Source organism: Coenobita brevimanus, chromosome 54 (genome assembly GCF_032717465.1).
Source record: "Coenobita brevimanus isolate Jiangsu-jjx chromosome 54, ASM3271746v2, whole genome shotgun sequence".
Classification (NCBI taxonomy): Eukaryota; Metazoa; Arthropoda; class Malacostraca; order Decapoda; family Coenobitidae; genus Coenobita; species Coenobita brevimanus.
In genome coordinates this window covers 35,288,011-35,308,658 of record NC_137007.1, presented here as the reverse complement: position 1 = coordinate 35,308,658, position 20,648 = coordinate 35,288,011, and the positions used below count along the sequence as shown (strand labels likewise).

The window sequence follows — 20,648 nt, the reverse complement described above, 5'->3', positions numbered from 1 at the left end:
TTCCCATTCAGGTACATCTTACCTTCGCTTTTTCCTGCCCATTATATATATATATATATATATATATATATATATATATATATATATATATATATATATATATATATATATATATATATATATATATATATATATATATATATATGATATAATATAATCACCAATACCCTGTTTCCTCTCTTTTCGTGTAATTCTTCTCTTTTTTCAAACCTTCCCCTTCCTTCCTTCACCTTCTCATTTATATTAATTTTTTCCTTGCCCCCCTCCCGTACTTAAAAGTCTCCTGTCTTCCCTCTCCCATTCACATAAATCTCCTTCCATGCCCTCAGTCTCTCCCTTCCTCCTCCCCGATACACCCTTCCTTCCTTCCCCTTCCTGTTCACATTAATTTCTTCCTCCTTCCCCCTTCCCCCTCCTATATTAGTGCCCCCCTCCAAGGTCAAAGTCTGGTCGTATGTTTGGTCCCTGGCTCCTCACCTGACCACACCTATCCAAGCTAATGACCCCTCACCTGGCCTTGGCTGACAGGTGAGGGGAAAAGAGGGAAATAGAGCAAATGGGAATAAGAAAGAGAAGAGGGAAGAATAGGTGGGTAAGAGAAGGATGGAAAGGGAAAGGGGGTAAGTGGGAGTAAGAAAGATGGTGGAAGGAAGAGGGGGGGAACGAGGGATAAAGAGGGTGGCAGGAAGAGGGGACGTGAGGGGAGAGAGAGTGGGTAGGAGAGGACTGGAAGGGAGTAGAGAATAGGCGAGGGTAAAGAAAAAGGATGATTGGAAAGGGATAGGAGACAGTCAGACAGAGAAGGGAAGATTATGGATGGGTGAGGATGGAAGAAAGAAGATGGATGGTAATACGGAAAGAGAAGTGGAAAATGTGATGATAAAAAGAAAGTAAGTAGGATGTACAAGGGACAGGTGCTGAGTATTAGGAAGGCGAGCAAGCGACAACAGACTTAATGATGTTTTCGATGTTGTAAATTAAATAGGTTAGCTTAACAACTGGTCAACTCTGGAACTGTCATCCCCAAGCATCCTATTTAACATTCAGAATTTGAAACCCAATTTGTCCAGGCATGTTAAAGCAAATTGGTCTCGATTTTGACTTTCTTTTGTTGAAATTCCTTTGGACGGGGACAGAAAGAGTTGATTCTAAGTCATTGGTTTTCACTTTTTTTTATTAGTTTTGCATTATGAAAGTTCTTTGACTCTGGTATTTATTGAATGAGTCTAAGATATGGATAACAAAACCTTCACCGTACCCCTCAGTCCCGCGAGAAGCTGGCAGGAAAATGTGAGAACCACCAATTACAGACACACAAAAATAATAATAATAATAATAAATAGATAAAAAAAATAACGAAGAATGGAAGTAGGAGAACATACTGTGGAAGGAAAGAGGAGATGAAAGGCAAGAAAAGTATATAGGAGGAGAGAGGGTAGTGGAGTTATAGATGACGAGGGAAATGGAGTGTGTGAGAAGGAGGAGGCAGAGGGAAGAGGGAGGGAAAAGAGGAAAGGTCTAAATGAGGGTACGAGTGGGAGCGAGGGGGGAGAAGGAAGGGGTGAAGGAGAAAGTAAGTTAGAGGAAATGAGGCAGTAAGGAGAGGGTGGGAAAGGAAGGGAAGGAAAGGAGAATGGTGTGATTTGGGAGGGGACGAAGGAAGGAAAGAAGAGACGAGAAAATGCAATGAGCAGAAAGTAAGAATAGCAACTAGGGCAAGAGGAAAGGAAGGGGAAGGGGAAAAAGGGGTGTGGTGAAGGAGGAAAGAAAAAGGGAAAAATAAAAGCCCGAAGAGGAGCTAAAGGGTTAAGGGGTGTAGAAAAAAAGGAAGGAAGGTTGTGAGAAGGAAACGTTGAGAAAAGGGAAAGACTAAGGGACGTACGAAAATGATAAACAGGGAAAAGGGTTCAAAGGGAGTAGGAAAGGGGAGGGGTTAGGTGAGAGAAGGATCAAGGACAGGGAATTGGAGGGGAAAAAAGGAAAGGTGTGGAAGATCGGGTGGAATGGGGGAAAGGAGGGAGGGAGGAGAGGGAAAAACGAAGGAAAGAAAAGTACGCCATCGTAGTGAAGGGTCAAAAAAAGAGGAGGAAGAGGAAAAACGGATTGAAGATAAAGAAAAATTTTTAGGGAGAGAAACCGAAAAGAAAAAAAAAATGAAAAAGAGAAGATAGAGAAGAATTAAAGCTCTAAGTTATCCTCTTTTTTCTCTTCTTTTTCCTTCCCTCTTCCCTTCTTCCCTCCCTCCCTCTCCCTTTCTTCTCTCCCTCTCTCTCCCCTTCCCTCCCTCCCTACCTCTACCCCCCATTCCTGTTTATTATGTATGTATGTACCTCACTCTTGGGTAAATAAGTAGGAAGTGAAGGAGGGAGATTTGAAAAGGGAGGAAAAAAAAAGAGAGGGGGAGAGAAAAGTATGGGAAAGGGAGAAGGAGGGAAGTCGAGAAAGAAGCGAAGGGGAAGGAAGGAAGGGATAAAATTAAATGGCAGAAGGAAAGAAGAAAAGGCCAAAGGAAGGAAAAGAGAAAAGAGAAAGACAGGAGGGAGGAGAAGGATTAAAAAGATGGAGGGAAGTAAAGGGAAGACTATGGAAAAATAAATAAAGAGGGACTGGACAAAGGGATGAAAGAGAGAAGTAAGGAAGGGATGGAATTAAGCGATAAAAAGGAAGGAAGATAAAGATAAGAGAGAGAGACAGAAACAGACAGAAAGACAGGCAGAAAAACATACAGACACACCCACATCCTTCCCCAAATATTACAGCAAAAGATAGGCAATAGCGAACAGATTGAGATATATGAGGGTGATGGTGGGGGACAGGGGGAGCAGGGAGTAGGAGGGAGTGAAGGGTTGAAAGGGGCGAAGAGATAAGAGGGAGAAGGAGAAAAGGGAGGGGAAAAAAGAAAAGTATAAGGGAAAGAGGTAGAGAGCGAGGGAGAAGGGAAGGAAGGGCAGGGGAATAGGGTGATGGGTTGAGACTGGGCGATGGGAAAGAAAAGGAAAAGAAAGATGAAAAGAAGAGGCAAGGAGAGAGAGGTCAGGGTATGGAGGACGAAAGGTAGATGAAGGAAGCAGGGAAAGGAAGGGAGAAGGGTCGAAAGAGGAAAGAGGAGAGGTATAGGCAGAGAGGAAGGAAAGAGAGGGGGTTAAGGGTGGGTAAAGAGAAGGGAAAGGAAGGGAGAAGAGAACAGAAGGGTAGGGAGGGAAGAAGGGAAAGGAGGCAAGGAGGAACGGGTGTGAAAGGAAGAAAGGTGAGGGGGAAAGGAGGGGAGATGAGAAGGGTAGGGAGAGATTAGGGGAAAGGAGAGAAGCGTAGGAGGGAAGAGGGGCTGGGGGCTTTACCTATCGTGCACAGAGGGTGTAAATGGCCATCAGTGTTTGTAGGAATGTTTATTTGGGATGGTCATGGCCTGGACTAGTGTTTATGGAAATGTGCATTGCCCACGGAATGTTAGTGCCTGGGTTTGTACAGTAGGCATGGCAAAGCTTTAGAGAAAATGTTTATAGTTACATAAATGTTTATAGAAAAGTTTAGTTACATGAACGTTTTACAGCAGTGTTTAATAGATAATTATTTAGGGATATTTTAAACAAGTGTGCCTGATTAAAGAAATGAATTATGTATGAAATGATATGGTCGAAGGAATATTAATATCTAGGTTATGTTTGAGATGGACGTGACCAGGTAATGTCCAACGAGATTATTCAGGTGAGTGTGAGTTGTAGAAGCCTGTCAGTGTTAGTTCCTTCACATTATCCCTCTGTCAGCAACTCCATTATTCTTTTCTTGATATCACCAGATGGTTGTAATTAGCTGAGTAAATATAGCAGTCATTAACCCACTCATGGTCGAGACAACTCCAGTTCAGTCAGGTAACGCCAGATGGTTATATTTAGCTAAGAATCAATCATAGTTACATTATTACCACTCTCGTCATTCACCCTCTAACGATCGAACCAACTCTAGTATTCTTTTGTTGACGTCAGGTGAGTTTATTTTTTGCCGAGTGAGTCATACGGACCAGACATTGTTAACAATAGCTAACCGTGTCATGCTCGTGACACCTCTGCTGCTCCTCCGTTCAAACAAAAACCAAATTATTTACTGAGAGTGAGTGGCACGAACCTGGAAATGTAAAGAATGAGACCTGTTAACTTTTTCATGGTCGGGATAACTCTAGCATTCACGTTAAAAGCACCATACCATTTAGCTAACACCAGAACAATGTATCTAGCTGAGAGTGAGTCATAGGAGCCCGAGAGTGTTAATGTTCATGACCGAGGAGACAGTGTTCACAAATTGCGGAGTGTTCAAGCCGTAAACCAGTAAAAAAGTTCACGTCCAGGCTCAGAGGCAAGATGACGTGATCGGGAATATGTTCAGTGTACGTGACAAAAATACGTTGGTGAAGTTATCGTTAACAAAAAATGGTCATGCCTCGGTGGATGATTTTTGGTAACGTTGCTGTGTGTGTGTGTGTGTGTGTGTGTGTGTGTGTGTGTGTGTGTGTGTGTGTGTGTGTGTGTGTGTGTGTGTGTGTGTGTGTGTGTGTGTTTGCGCGCGCGCGTCCATGTGCGTGTAATGCTTGAGGGAGCACAGGCAGGCACAGCTTCCGGTAAAGTGAGTTTTAACCACATTCCGAACTCGCCAGCACGCACACACGCACGCACGCACAGTCACGCAACCACACGCACACAGCAACTCACTGTCATGCTTTGCACACACGCTCATGCTTAAATTTATTACATGATTGTAAAGCACACACACACACACACACACACACACACACACACACACACACACACACACACACACACACACACACACACACACACACACCAAGTCAAACAGAGCTAAGCAAACACACACAGAGGCAAAACACCAGCTGTCTTACCACGAAACGCGAGGAAAAAACAGGGTGTAAGGAAGGGAAGAAAAAGGGATGGGGGGGGGAGGGAGCACGGGGAGGAGAAGAGAAGAGAAGAGAAGAGAGAAGGGTGAGAAGAAAGATGCAATGGAGTAAGAGAGAGAGAAAGGATAGAGTGCAGGAGGAGGAACGGAGAGGGAAAGAAAGAAGGGAAAACTTAAAACGCAAGAGAAGATAAGTGGGAATAAAGATGAAAGACTAGAGAGTTGAAAATGGGACTACCGGTACATCAAAAGAAATCGTAGAGACAAAAAATGAGAAAAAAAAAAAAAAGGAATCCACGCAGCAAAAATGAAAAAAAAAAGATAATGGTATATATATAAAAAAGAATGACACGAGAGAGAGGTGAAATGCAGGTACATAACAATAGCGACATTCTTCTTTTATGCTTAACCCATTGAGGCCAAGGACGTCATTCTCATTTTATTATTGCTGTCTGTACACGATTATATCAATGTTAGGGGTATGCTTTCCGGAGAGAAGGGGGTTGCGACAGTCTTCATATACCACTTGAATACGAGAGACATCCCAGTTAAGTGAAATATATTGTCTGGAATTAGCAGGAATAAAGTTAAATATGACGTCAGAGCAGTGAAGGGTTAACAACAGCTTGAGATAACAGTAACGTAAAGCCTAATAATAGAGTTGCTTAATATTTCGTTATAATAGTGTCAAGTTGTTAAGTTATAAATAGAAGGTATATTTAGATGGGATATTTTTGTGGGTGAAGAATTTAGTTGTTTACCCTGACCCCTTCTTTGCTTTAAGGGATAGATAGATAGATAGATAGATAGATAGACAGGTAGATAGATAGACAGACAGGTACACTTCACTTTTAAAATATGTCTCAGATATTCCCACAACTATTTACCTGTAGACTACCTGCCTAAATAATTCCTCTCATATGCCGTTTCTAAACTATCCCTCAGATATTTCCCTGAGATATTTACCGCCATACTAACTCAAAGCTTCCTCTTACGAAACTCCCAAATATTCCTCAAAATATTCCCCACCCGAGTCTGTCTTTAAATGTTCCCCCTCAATATTCGCCATCAAGATTCATTCCCAAATATTCCCCACCATATATCCCTCCCGAAATTGTTCCTTAGATATTCCCTGATGTATTTACCCTATAGATTTCCTCTCCAAATATTTCTCATCCTGACTCAGATATTCCCCAAGATATTCGCCTTCAAGATTCCATTCCCCAAATATTCCCCTTGGGGCTCATTCTGCAGATGCCTCCATATAATTACCTCTAAATGTCCTCCCCTCTCCAATCACTGACACCAGGGGAGTAGAAGACAGGTGTAATTACAGGCAGCCCAGGTATCAGGTAGGCAAGATCTGTGTTAGGTAGGTAAGACAGATGTCAGGTAGGCAAATCAGGTATCAGTTAGGTAATGCAGGTGTCAGGTAGGTAAAGCAGGTGTGAAGTACAGTAGGTATGACAGTCAGGTAAGTTAGGCAAGTGTCAGGTAGGTTAGGCAGGTATCATGTAGGTAAGGGAGGTGTCAAGTAGGTAAGACAAGTGTCAAGTTGGTAACGCAGGTGTCAGGTAGCTAAGGTAGGTTTCAGTTAGCTGTGTCAGGTGTCAGGTAGGTAAGACAGGTGTCAGGTAGGTAAGACAGGTGTCAGGTATGTAAGGCAGGTTTGAAGTAGGTAAGGCAGTTAGGCAGATATCATGTAGGTAAGGTAGGTTTCAGGTACAGTATATAAGACATGTCAGGTAGGCAATGCAGGTAGGAAGATATGTGGAATGGCAGGTGTTAAGCAGGTAGGTGGTGTTAATTAGGCAAGGGTATCAGATAGGTAAGGCAGGTATCAGGCAGATAAGGCAGGTATCAGGAGGTTAGTCAGCAAGGTTACCCAGGTGTTAGGTTGGTAAGGCATGTGTCAGATATGTCGACAAATATCCTGTAGTTAGTGAGGACAGTTGATGCAAATGTCAGAACAAATCGAGTAGGTGTAAGTACACTGTAGGTGTCAGTACCGTCAAAACAAATGTCAAAACAAACAGAACAGTATCAGAACAGGTGTAAGAAACAGGTGTGTCAGGTGTCATAGTGTCATACCAAACCTCTGCCTCTCTTGTCATTGACTCTTTGGTGAGCTATCCTTCTCAGCTATTTCCGTATGATATGTTCTTTCTGATTGGAATAAAACTGTCTTATGGAAACAAGGAGATCCTATAAGAAGACAATGGACACCTTCGGTAACTACACCCACCCTAACTGTATCCACCACCCCAAAACGTCCCAGGAGGTGTTCATTCTATCTGGACACACCCCTCAGACACCCCAGACGCACACTACACAGGCATCAGGCACACCTCAGAGAACCCCCAGACACACACCAGACACACCACCACCACCACCAAAAAAAAAAAAGACACTGAACATACACACGCGCCCATAAAACTCAACGGCAACAGTTTGATTGGGTTTGTCCTTCAAAAACGTACAGTATCTCAGTGAGTGACAGTTGTGGACGCACTGGATTTGGTCGTCCCTGTGGGTGTGGCAAAAATCGCCATTGCAGCGAGGCATTACAGGATTTTCTTATTCTCTTCCCGTCGCTATGAAGGATCTTTTCCAAGTTGAATTAAGTTCTTTATAAGTAGCAAAAACAAGATAAGAGTCGTCATGGTAAAAGGGTTATTATTAAAGATGGTTCATTTCGTTGGGACAGTAAAGTCTCTGTGGTCTGTGTATATGCTGTACATCTGTGAAACTCCAGTGAACAGCGGCAAAGTTGGACCGTAGACTTTCGTTAAAAAAAATGTGATCTGGATATAGACCTGTATTGTGGCAGTCTCATGTAGGTATTGTTTCTGCAAGGCAATTATATTCAGCTTAGGGGAAATCTCTGCTAAATAGTTCGATGGGTGACCGTAAGATTGTCGATGTGATCAGAATGCTGAAAGAAATGCTCTCTCTCTCTCTCTCTCTCTCTCTCTCTCTCTCTCTCTCTCTTTCCACTAAACCCATTTTTCTACACTACTCTTACCATGAGTGGCTTCAACCTCTCTCCACACCCACCCTCCCTCATTCTTTTTTTTTTCCTGTCTCCTTTTCCACGTCCTTTCTCTTTCGCCCTTCATAATCTCTCTCTCCCCTCTCTGTTCTTCCTCGTTTCCGTTCACCTGATCCCTGCTCTTCCTCCTCCTCCTCCTCCCTCTTGCTCTCCCTCTTCCTCTCTCCCTCTCCATCTTCCTCGTCATCTAAGCCTGTCTTTGTCTTGACTTGATCCTAAGTCTTTCCGCTTCTCTACTTTGCTGTATTTTCTCTTGTCTCCTTATGTCTTCTTTTCCGCCCTACCATTTTCCTTTCTTCCTCTTTCGCCCCTGATCCCGTTTTTTTTTTTTTTTTTTTCGATTCTGCTCTATCTCTTGCTTTCATCTTTCATTTTTTCCTCCACCCTTCACTACTAAAGTTGATACCAGTAATTTTTTCCTTATTATCCCTCCTCTTCATCTGTCTATCTGTCTGTCTATTTATCTTGCTGTCTATCTATCTATCTGTCTGTCTGTCTGTCTGTCTCTGCCTGTCTATCTATATCTGTCTATCTATCTGCAGTATGAACAGAATATCCTCGAGGTACATATGTCTCTTGTCCTTAACAGATGTCACCACTTAGCACTAAAACCCACCGTCCATAGTGAATGTTCTCTCTCTCTCTCTCTCTCTGTTTCCATTTTTCCATTACTCCCCTTCTAAATCCTCTCTCACTTTCACTATACACAATGAAACTACTCTCTCTCTCTCTCTCTCTCTCTCTCTCTCTCTAACAGTACAGCTCCCTCTCACCTTTCCCCTCTATAACCTTTCCAAACCTGTCTTGCCTTTCCTTTCACATCCTCCTCATCCTTTCCTTCTTTCGCCTCCTCCTCCTCTTCCTCTTTAACCTCTTCCGTTTCGCTTCACACATTTCTTTTATTCTTCCCCTGTGAATTTCCTTATTTTCAGCCTCACCAAATTCTCCACTTCCTTCTCTCATAATATTTTTTATGTCTGTTCTTTATTCTTTACTCTCGTTCTTTCTCATTATCTTCTACGTTTTTTTTTTTTTACCTTGTACGACAGTGGCCATTATTGTTATTTCCTACTCATTTCTTACATCTTCCCTGCCAGTGTTATTCCTTGCTTCTTTCATTCTTTTTTCTCCCATCTGTGTCTTTCCTATTGTTTCATTTTCCTTTCCTCTTTTTTTTCCTTGCATCTTTCCTTCGCCCTCTCTTCCTACATTATCTTTCTTTTACTTCTCCTTCCCACTTATTTTTTTTTTACATTTCTCTCCTTACCTACATTATTTCTTATCTCCCTCTTTCTTATTTCCTACACCTCCTTAACTTCTTTATCTTCTTTCTTTCCCTCCTTTTCTATCCTTTCTTCCTCTGATTTACTGTTCCTTCCTTTAATCCTCTCTTCTTCAAAGTTTCTTCATCTTTCTTCTCCCTGTCCCTCTGTTCTCTTTCACTTCTCATCATCCTTCCTCTGCTTCTTCCATTTCTTTATCTTACACCTCCCCATCATCCCATCATGTGATCTCTTCCACCTTCTTTCAAGTTCTTCCACTTAATCTATTTCACCTACCTCACTTCCCTCCGGCTAATTTTTCCATCTATTTCACCTTGTTCCTCCTCATTCACCCCATCCACTTCTGGCAATCAAATCTCCACCTTTTCCCCTCGTCAAATATCATCCACTTCCAACACTCCTTATGAGTCTCTTTTATTTACCTTCATTTTTTATTTCATCACCCCACTTGTCACCTCATTTCCAACTTCCTCCACTCCCAAAATCTAATCTTCCGCCAATTCCAACTTGTCTTGTAGCCTCATCTCCCGCCTTTGCCTAACCCCCCGTTTCCCCACTCTTTCCACCTTTACTTGTGCCTTTTTCACACGTCACCTCTCCTATCACCCATTTCCACCCCTTTTCGCCCACCACTACTGCCGCCTTTATCTCGTCTGTTATCCCCTTTATGTTTCCTGTATCTGTTATGCTTTTTCTGCCTCTCCTCTTTCCCCCACCTGACACCACCACCTCCCCTATTTTCTCAGCCTTATTCCTTTTTTCCCTTTTTCCATCTCCCTTTTTCCCCAACTGCCACCTCTGTTTCCTCCATCCCTCTCCCTTCACCTCTGTCTTCACCCTTTTCCATCACCTACTTCGTCTTCCTCCCCGTTTAACCCCCAAGAGGCCGACTCACCTACCATTACTTCCCCTTCCCCCCTCTCCACCTGTCACACCGCTTCCTCTTCCTCTTACCCTTCCTGCCTCACCTCTTACATCATCTCTGCCCTCTCTTGCTTCCCCATCTGTTGCCTTTTCTACCCAGTTTCCCCACCTTTCCCGTCACCCACATTTTCACCATCTCTTTGCTACCCTTGCATCCTCCTCCTCCTCCTCCTCCTCCTCCTCCTCCTCTTCGCCACTCTGCCGTCCCCTATTCCCCCCATCCGCTTCACCTCTTCTGCCACTTCCTCATCTCCACCCATGCCTCTCGCTTTCCCGATTTTCCCCGAGGCCTGGCTTGCTACCTTTTCCTCTTACTTTCTTCACCTCTTCTATTCCCTGATATTGACGGATCATTCCAGGGCCCCGCCTAGAGAGTCAGTGTCACTGAGTTACTGATTCAAGAGCTGATTTTGAAATTAGGCATGGACAGCCCTCCTAGAGCCTCCAGGGCATTTCTAGCCCCCTCCCCCCTCCCCGACGGGTGATTCACAGGGATATGAGTTATATTCACAAAGATCTTTAGGTTAGTATACCGTAAAACTCTTCGTGAAAATGAAGAAGGATTCAAAAATGGTTTCTGCAGAGTCTTTTTAGTTTCTTTTTGGGCCAAGAACCCCAAGTATCCGGCTGTAAACAGCTTGGATGTTCTAATTTTTTTCACCTCATTCCTCCCTCTCCCTTTTCACATCCCCATTTCCCCTTACTTATCTCACCTCCTCTACTCGCTGCTCTTTTTCTTCCCTCCCACTCTTTCTAACCTCACTTGCCTCATCTCTCTCACCACCTGCTTCTCCCCTCTCCACGTACCTGGATCTCCGTTTTCACCAATCTACCAACCACTCTACCGTTCCTTCTCCATTATCCTTATTCTCCGCATCTCTTATGTCATACTTGCCTCCTGTTCTTACCCACTCAGCCTCCACCTCCTTTTCCCTTCCACTTGCCTCGCCCCTCCTTCCGCCCCTCCCATTCTGCCTCTCCCCTCTCTCCCACCACCATGCCTCTCCCCTCTCTCACCACTCGGCCTGTCCCTCTCCCTGCCTTCCTCTTTTTCCCCGTGGACCGGCTCGCCACCTCTCTCTCGGGAAACTTGGGGACCTCTATCCATCTTAGAGGCCCCACCCACACCACACCACACCACACCACACCACACCACACCACACCACACCACACTACACAGGGGCAGGAAGGATTGAAGGAATTGAGGAAAGAAGGGAGGAAGAATGGAAGGAAGGAAGGGAGGAAGAAAGGAAGGAAGGAAGGAAGAAAGATGGAGAAGGTAAGGGAGGAAACGAAAGTTAGGAGGAAGGGCTGGGGATGGAGTGGAGAAAGATGGGTAAAGGAGAGAAGATAAGAGTTTTCGATGGGAGGGGGGGGGAGAAGGAAAGAGGAAGGAGGAAGGGAAGGAAGGACAGGAAAAGGAGGGAAGGGAGAGAGGAAAGTTCAAGATGTGGAGTTCTTCAGGAAAGGAAAAGAAATGGGGATGGAAGGAAGGGAGGATGGGACAGGGAGCGACTGAATTCTAATGAGGATGGAAGGAAGGAGAAATGGTAGGAGTGAGGGGAGTGCGTGTTGAAAAATAAGTGATAAAAGGGAGAGGGAATGGAGGAAGTAACGTTGAGGGAGGGTAAGGTGAGGGGAGACGAGGGAGGGAAAGAAGAGAGCGAGACAAACGGAAGAAGGAAAGAGAGAGTAAAAAGGCATAGAGTGTGGGAGGTGGAGAAAGAGAAGAAAAATTGGCGTGTGTGTGTGTGTGTGTGTGTGTGTGTGTGTGTGTGTGTGTGTGTGTGTGTGTGTGTGTGTGTGTGTGTGTGTGTGTTATAAATGGAAAGAAAAAGAAGGATAATTGTGTAAGTAATAAGAATTAGGGAGGAAGTATTTTGATAAAGGGAGACGGAGGGAAGGCAAGGTGGAGATGGAAGAGATGGAAGGAAGGAAGGATTACGAGTGACTGAGAAAAACACAGAAAAGGAGTGGGAGGAGAGATCTTCCAAGCAGAAAAAAAGAAAGAAGATGAGGGAAAGAGGAATGTTTGTGTGTGTGTGTGTGTGTGTGTGTGTGTGTGTGTGTGTGTGTGTGTGTGTGTGTGTGTGTGATTGAGAGGAAATGGTAGGGAAAAAGATAAGAAAATGAGAGAGAGAGCGAGAGAGAGAGAAAATTATATAAGGAAAGGAAACTAATGATTGGGAAATGAACGGAGCGTTATGTATGAGGAAGGAAGGGACAACAGGGAAAGAAACGCAGGAAAAACGCGATGGGGAGGGGATGGGTGGGAGAACACTTAAGATTTTTACGAACGGACGTAAGGAAGCGAGAGGCGAGAGAGAGAGAGAGAGAGAGAGAGAGAGAGAGAGAGAGACGACAATTTACTGGTAGGAATAAATTTGAGGATGAGGCAAATGAGAGAAGACGGAAGAGATGTGGGTAAAGAAGAGGATGTAGGTTAGGTAAGAGTCTGGTGTTTGGAAAGGAAGGAGGAAACAGGCGAAAGAGGGCAGGAAAAGTTTGGTTTATGAGATCTGGAGAGAGAGAGAGAGAGAGAGAGAGAGAAAGAGAGAGAGAGAGAGAGAGAGAGAGAGAGAGAGAGAGAGAGAGAGAGAGAGAGAGAGAGAGAGAGAGAAATTTACACAGATCCCCGAGTTGTAAAGGGGTTGGTCAGGGCTGAATCAAAGCCATCCAGCCCGGTGTCTCTCCTACGCTGAATAAAATCGTCTGAAGGTAGGAAGGGTAGAACTGAAAGACGATTTGGTAGTTAAGTGGATGAAAGATTGGGGATTGAGACTAATGGGAAATCTTGGAACTGATAACAGGGTGAGTCTGAAGATTGACGGGGAGAAATGAAGACAGCTTTTAAGAACGAGGGAGGGGTAGGCTGGAGGGAGGAAGGGGGAGAGACTGGAGGGAAGGGGGGACGCTGGAGGGAGGGGGAGGGGTGGCTGGAGGGAGGGGGGTTTGAGGAAAAGTGGATATTTAGAGAGAGACTAGAGAAGGAGAATGGATAAGTCTTTCAAGTACGATAGCGTCTTAAATTCATTCGTCCTTGGTATCTTAAGACGATTTTATAAAGCTTAAGAAGAAACCACGGGGAGTGAAGATGTTACTGTACACCATAGTTAAATCCCTGTCATTCTATAGACCACAGAGTAGGCAGCTAGACTACATATACTTACGGCATCATCGAAGTGAAAGGTTTAAGGAAAGGTGGGTATGGTGAGGGAAACTGAGGAGCTGAAGTAGGGGCGATGAGAGGGGGACAGACGGTTTGTTGAGAGAGTATGGCTTCGATAAATAAGAAGAAATTAGAGCTACCGAATGAAGAGGTTAATTAAGTAGGGGAAACAGAGGGATAAAGCGAGAAGAGGATAGAGAAAGGGGAAAAGAGAAAATGTGCTTAACGGGGAGATGAAAGGTAATGCGAGGGAATAAAACGATTAGCGAAAAGGGAGAAGTGGGAGGGAAAGGGAAGGGATTACGAGGGGGAAATGAAAAGGATCTGAGCTGGAGTTTGCAAGGGGAAGGTGGAGAAAAAGAGGAAAGAGGTGACAAGGGGGAAAAATTTACCCTGTAGAGGTTTAGATAGGGTGGGAGGCAGAGTGAGAAGGAGGATTCAGAAGAGCGGAGAAAAGGTAGGAAAGAGGGAGAGAGAGAGAGAGAGAGAGAGAGAGAGAGAGAGAGAAAGAAAGAAAGGGAGAGGATAGGTAGCGAAAAAAAAAGATAAGAAATAAATTGGATCAGATGAGGAAAGAATAGGAGACTGAAAAGAAAGATTTTAAGAGAAGGAAGGAAAGGTAAAAGGAAGAGGGTATATAAAATGAATGTAACAAAGATTACACAAGGGCAGGCATAGAGAAATGAGGAAGGAGATGCCAGGAGAAAAAACTAGCTTGATTGAAGTTTGGATAGGGTGGAAAAGAGGAAGGGGGGTGGATGGGAAGAGGAGGTTTAGGAGAAAAAAATACGTGAGATTAAGAAGAGAATGGAGGGTGATCTAAGAGGGGAGACACAGAACGGAGAGAAAAGGTGACATGAGGGAAAGAATTGAGCAGGTTGAGAGAGAGAGAGAGAGAGAGAGAAAGAACATAGCAATAATAAGAGAGCGAAGAAAAGGTAAGAGGGAAAATGATAAGTAAGAGGGGAAATGACAGGTAAGCGGGAAGATGACAGGTAAGAGGGAAAAGGACAGGTTGGAGGGAAAAGGACAGGTAAGAGGGGAAATGACAGGCAAGAGAGAAAGTAACAGGTAAGAGAAAAATGACTGTGACGGTGATTGAAGAGGGATTTTTTAAGGTGGAGCAAATGATAAGGTAAAGACGATTTATTAAGTTTTATTGTTGACATCTCCAGAGGGTTTTATTCGGCATAGGAGTGACTTATCGAGCTGGAGGGATTACACGCAACCTTCCTTCATCCCTTCACTATAAAATCTTCCCTAAATTGCATCAAATCTCATGTTCGGAAGCAAGAAGAGATTAAAGAAAAAATCTCAGGTTGGAAGAGTTAAGTAGGAAGAGGAGAGGAGAGGACAGGGGACTGAAGGGGTTTTAAGAGAACAAAAGGAACGGAAGATTAAGGAAGGGAAACGACAGCGCTGAAGGAAATTTACAAAAACGGGAAAGAGAAGTGACGACAAGGGAAAAAATGTAAGAGCGAAATGAGAATAGGAGGGAGAATGAAAGGAGAGTGGAGGAAAATTTTACGAGGGAGGGAAGAAAGGAGGGTTTAGTGAGAGAATTGTGGAGGGAATGGAGATAGGTTTTACGATGGGGAAAAAAGAGGACAGGTTAGTGTGGAGGTAAGGAGAAGGAATGTTTAATTTTTAACAGGAGGGGAAAGTGTAGTGAGGGGAAAGAGAGAGAGGAGGGAAGAGAAAGGAAGGGAAAGATGAAGGTAAGGAGAGAGCATGGAGAGGGAGGAGTAGAGAGGAAAGAATGCAAGAATGTGAAATTGGAAGGAGTAGAGGGCAGGAAAGCGAAGAGGAAGATGGGAGGAGAACATGGAAGTGAAATAGGAAGATGGGGAATGGTTAGAGAGGAAGAGAGCAGGTGAGAAAGAGAGCAAGGATGGGAAAGAGGAAGGAGGAAAGAATGCAGGGGCAGAGATCAGGATGGGAAGAAGACGGGGATTAGGGAATGAGAAGAGGGGAGGGGGAAGCAGGAGTGAGAGAGAGAGAGAGAGAGCGAGAGAGAGAGAGAGAGAGAGAGAGAGAGAGAATAAAGAGGTGAAAGTGTAGAGAAAGGGGGAGAGGGAGGAAAGAGCAGAGATGAGATACAGACAAGGAAAAAGAAGCAAAAGGATAGTGGTGGAAAGGAAGATGGATTAGAAGGGAGGATGAAGGAAAGGGTAACAGATGGAAGGGGAGAAGACGAGGGAATGAAAAGAGGGGAAAGAGGGTTTCTAGAAGGGAAAATGTTTGGTGAAGGGAGGGCTAGGGAGACAGGGATAAGGCTAATAAAAGTGATATAGGGAGAGGCGGTAAGGGGATGAAATGGGGAAGGGGAGGGGGGTTAAGAGGGCAGGGGACTGGAGAGGGGGATTGGACAAGGGATAATGTGTTGTCAAGGGAGGAAAACGGAGATAGGAAAGAGGGTAATAAAGGTGATGTAGGGCAGTGGAAAGGGATAGAGATGGGGAAGGGGAGGGGAGATAATAGAAATGAATATCAGAGAGGCAGAGGACGAGGGGATGGAAAGAGGCATTTTACAAGGGAAAGATGTGTGGTGAGGAGAGGACGAGGGAGACAGGAAAACGTCTAATGAAAATGATGCAGAGGAAAGTGGATAGGGGAAAGACTGGGGGAAAGGGAGGAGGATGAATATCAGAAAACAGGAGGACGACGAAAGGTTGTAAAAAAAGGAAAATGTGTGGCAAGGAGAGGGATAGGGAGTCAGAGCAAGGGCTTGTAAAAATGATGTACAGGGAGCGAAGAGGAATAGAAACTGGGAAAGAGAGGACTGAGAATGAAGGATATCAGAGGAATGGAAAGGGAGAGACTACAGAGGAAATGTGTGGCCAGGAGAGGAAAAGGGAGATAGAAGGTAATAAAAGTGATAAGGGAAGCAGGAGACAGGAATAGGTAACATAAGGGGAGAAGGTTATCAGGAAGAATGTATTTAAGAGGAAAGGCAAAGGAAGAGAGAGAAGAAAAGAGCAGTTCTACAAGGAAAGTATAATGTTTGATGAGAGAAGGGGAGACAGGGAATAGACTGATAAAACGGTTGTGGGGGAAAGTAGGAGGAATGGGATGGGGGACGGAAGGGAAAAGGGAGGAAATGGAAAGAGGGATACTACAAGGGGAAATATGTAGCTAGAAAAGGGAAAGGGTTAATGCGAAAAATGATGATAAACACGATGCAAAGGGAAGGGATATGGAAGAGAAATGGACTGGAGAGAAGGGAGAGGTGAGAGGTGGGAAGAGAGGGTGGGGAGATGTTGGGGGTATATTGTGGAAAAATTGCTAGGTAGATGGGGAGATGGAAGGAGAAGAAAAGAATTGTTGGACTGATTTTTTTTTTAAATTTGAAGGGATGACGTAAACATAATAATTAACTGAGGGAAGAGGAGAAAGTAAAGAATGGTGAGAGAATTGAAAGTGGCAGTAAGGGGAAGAGAAGAAAGAAGGTAAAACGGGAGAGGAGAGGGAGAAGGATCGAGTTAGGAAAGGGTAGTGTGAGGAAGGAGAGAAGGATCAGGGGGAGAAACGAGAACAGGAACAGAAACTTAAAGAGGAGCGAGAGGGCCTGGAGGAGGAAAGAAAGGAGGAAGGAACAGGCCGGTGGAAGAAAAAGAGGAAAAGGAAGGGAAAAGAGGAGGAGGAGGAGGAAGAGCAGGAGGGTGACGGGGGGAGAACAGAAAGAGCGGAGGGGGAAAGGTAGAGAGGAGGAAGGAGGGAAGACAGATAATTTGGGGAACTAAAGGATAATAGGAGGAAATGAAGGACAGTGAGAGATGAATAGAAAAGAGATAAGGAATAAAACGAAAAGGAATGCCAGGAAAGAGGAGGAGGAGGAGAACATTTTTATAAGATGAAAAATCGAGATAAATGTAAGAAGAAGAGGAACAGTAAGATGCAAAGAGAAATTGAGAAGGAAAATGAAGAAAAGTTCAAGAAAGGAAGAAAGGGGAGAAGGAAGGATGGGAAGGCAGAAAGCAGTAGGCAAGTTTTATGGAGGGAGGAAGAAGAGGGGGAAAGAAGGGGAAGAGTTTATGGAGGACGAGGAGGAAATGGAAGGGGGCGTTGGCTGAGTGAGGTAGGTTTATACGAAGGACATCAGAGAGTAACAGAGGAATAGTTAGGGATATGGGAAGGGTGAAATAAATGACAAACATATATAAAGAAAAGGACATAGGAAGGAATATAAAAATGCTGAAGTAAAGGGAGAGTTATGAAAAAAAGATATAAGAATTAGAAATGAAAAAATAATAGCAATCATTGAATAATTTAACCTGAGGGCATAAAAAAGAATGAAAGAAGTGGAAAAAGACTACAAATAAGAAAGAAAGTAGTGGAGAGTAGATTTAAGAAAGGAGAGAAAAATAGAGAGAAAGAACACAGAGCGAGGAATGGAAGGGTTGACGGGACTGGATTAGAGAATGGATGAGAATGGAGTAGCCTAATGAACGAGTATGGAGGGACGGAGGAAAGGGAGGCGGTGAGAGAGAGAGAGGGAGGGGGGGGGGAATAGTTTCGTGGTTCTTTTATAGTTGTAATGGGAGGAGACGGGAGGATTTAGTAAGGGAGAGAGAGAGAGAGAAATTCGTGGTTCCTTTATAGTTGCAATGGGAGGAGACGGGAGGATTTAGGAGAGAGGAGGGAAAAGGGCTGGTATATATGAGAGAGAGAGAGAGAGAGAGAGAGAGAGAGAGAGAGATGGGAAGGGGCGTGGGAGGAAATCCGGAAGAAGGAAGAGAGATGTGATGGGAGTGGGAGGAGGCATAGGTGATGAAGAAAGTTGCGAGAGAAGAAAAGGAGGAGAAAGCGAGTGAGAGAGAAATAAGGAGAAAGTGGGAGAAGACACTGGTAGAGGTGAACGAGGGACCTGGGAAGACGTGAGATAAGATAGAGAGAGATAAGATGGAGGGATGAGAAATAGATGAGGAAAATAAGTGAGAGGGAAATACGGAAGCAGAGGAGGGGGATCGATGAGGTGAGAGAGACTTAGAAGGGCCATATTTCAAGCTGGTTTCGGCAGTTTCGTAACACCTTCTCCTCTGCGACTTATTTTTAACATCACACCGTAATAATCCTGCTGTATGTTACCGGTTATAAGGGGCGTTGGAGACTGCGTAACATCTTTCTGTCAGGGATTCATTTTGCACATCATTTCCTAATAACTTTTTTTTTTTTTTTTACTGACGCTTACGATGTCGATACTAAAATGATGTACATAGAAAAGATTGTTAAGGTGTAAGGCGCAAGATAAATCGATAAGGAAAAAGTGCTACGAAGCCTCCTGCCCCACCTAGAACATGGCCAGTAGATGAAAAAATGTCGCTAAAGATGAGGCACCACAAAGACTTATATGCCATTAAAAAAAAAAAACAGCCTTGTGGTCGCATACTTAAATATTAAACTGCAAACTGGAATGAAAACTCCCTATTTTTGACGTTAATTTCTGAAGCAAATGGGTCAAGTGGAATGTGTTTAGCCTTCCTATAATACTGCTGACTGCACTCTGTAATGTGGGATGCAGGCTAACCCTACCTAATAACCGCAGCCGTTCCTAAAATGACAATAAGGAGTTAGGGGTTTATGTCCACCATGCGATTTAAGGTTTGCCTACATGACCTTCAGTGTTGCCTATGGAAGAACCGTATGGCGGGGTAAGTAAAGGAAGATAAAAATTCAGTGAAAGGGAATTGGGAGATGCTGTGAGGTACGATAAAAAAAAATTGAGGGAAATAACGATATACTGCGAGTTGGTGGAGAGAGAGAGCCTGTGTAAATATAAGACATGAAACTGGGGAATATAAGAATACAAACGAGGAATTAGAATTAGGCGAGTGGGAGTAGGAAAGGAGAGAAAACGAGTGAGGTAAGAGTGGCTAGAGAGGGATGTAGTCTGGAACGGCGAGGCGAGAGGAAGGTTGGGGAAGACGGGGAGAGAGAGAAAACGAGTGCTGGGGATGAGGGGCGCTGCTGGGAGGAAGGAGAGGGGAGGGGAGTGAGACTGTGGTGATAAGAGAAGTTGGGGAAGGAGGGAATAGGTGTAGGAAAGCAAGGAAGGGATGAGTGGGGAGGAGGGGAGAGTAGGAGAGAATAGGTAGCGTGGGGAGATAGTGGGGATAGAAGAGGTTGGGGAATGAGGAAGGGTGTTTAAGGAAGGAAGATAAGTAGGAGTAGGGGGTAGTAGGGAGGGGGAAGGTGGGGTGGAATGGGTAGTAAGGGAGGATAGGGATAGGAGAAACTGGGAAGGCTGACAGGAGTGTATGGAAGACCGGTAGGGGAGGAGTGGGAGAGTGGGGAGGCTGGGAGTGCTTGCGGGGGTGTCACGGGAGTCTCAAGGTCACGTTGCCGCACCGGTGCCCCCAACATCCCCCCCTCCACCACCCCCACCCCACCTTCTGACGTGCCGAGAACTGCGGGCGTGAGGTGTGGTGTGGTGTGGTGTGGGCAGGGGCGTGCGGGCGGTGTGGGCGGTGCGGGCCGGCACTGCGGGCGACGCGTCACTGGTATTGATTGTCATCCCGACCGTCACGAGGTCGCCGCCCGCACCGCCTTCACCGCCGCCCGCACGGTCACACGGGCGGCAGCAACACCCATCCCAACATCACACACTAGGTCAGGCGGTCCCGAGGCCGGCGGGCCCCGACCAGTCGCCCCCGGGGACATGCGGCACCGGGCCCCCCACATCGCCGCCATCTTGGTGTGCCGCAGTGCCATCTGACCCCACAGGTGCGGCGACAGGAAGCAGACGGCAGGGCAGGGCAGGGCAGGGACGGGCATGGTAGGCTGCCGTGATGGCGGCAGGTGGGGCGGTGAGGGGTGGCCAGCTGGGACCACAGATCAGCTGGTGCGGCGCCTCACGTGGCCACATTGATTGCGGCAGCACAGAATGGCACGGTGCGGCCCTGCGGCACGTGAGACTGACCTTTAGATATCCTGGAGAGGATGGTGTCCTTGTGATGGGCTTGGTGCGGCGCCCCCACCACGATCAGCAGGTAGGAGCCGGACAGCGGGGAGAGAGCCCCCTCCCCGCGGGCCTGGGGGGCGGCAGGGGGCGGCGGGTCGGCCATGACTCGACTCCGCGGCTGCCTCTCCCTACACTGACTCCTGCCGCCGCCACCGCCACTACCGCCGCTCCTGCCGCCCCCCATGCGCGCGCACACCAACCCGCCAGCGACATCTGGACCTCCCCCATTCCCCACACTCCCCTCCTGCTGCTGCCTGACCCTCCCCTCCGTCACCGTCACTTCCCCTCCCTCCGTCACCACCCCTCCGTCACCACTACCACCCTCCATCACCACCACCGCTCCATCACCAC

The 20,648-nt window shown here is 45.6% G+C and overlaps 1 protein-coding gene across 1 annotated transcript in view; it reads right to left on the bottom strand.

Moving 5' to 3' along the window:
- The window catches only part of LOC145401090 (uncharacterized), a 361,735-nt gene extending 341,319 nt beyond the window's left edge, over positions 1-20,416 (bottom strand). Inside the window, exon 1 of the mRNA XM_080273462.1 lies at positions 20,256-20,416. Coding sequence (XP_080129588.1) covers positions 20,256-20,400 — 145 coding nt within the window. The 5' untranslated portion in view covers positions 20,401-20,416. The remainder of the gene's footprint in view (positions 1-20,255) is intronic.
- Between the last annotated feature and the right edge of the window lie 232 nt (positions 20,417-20,648).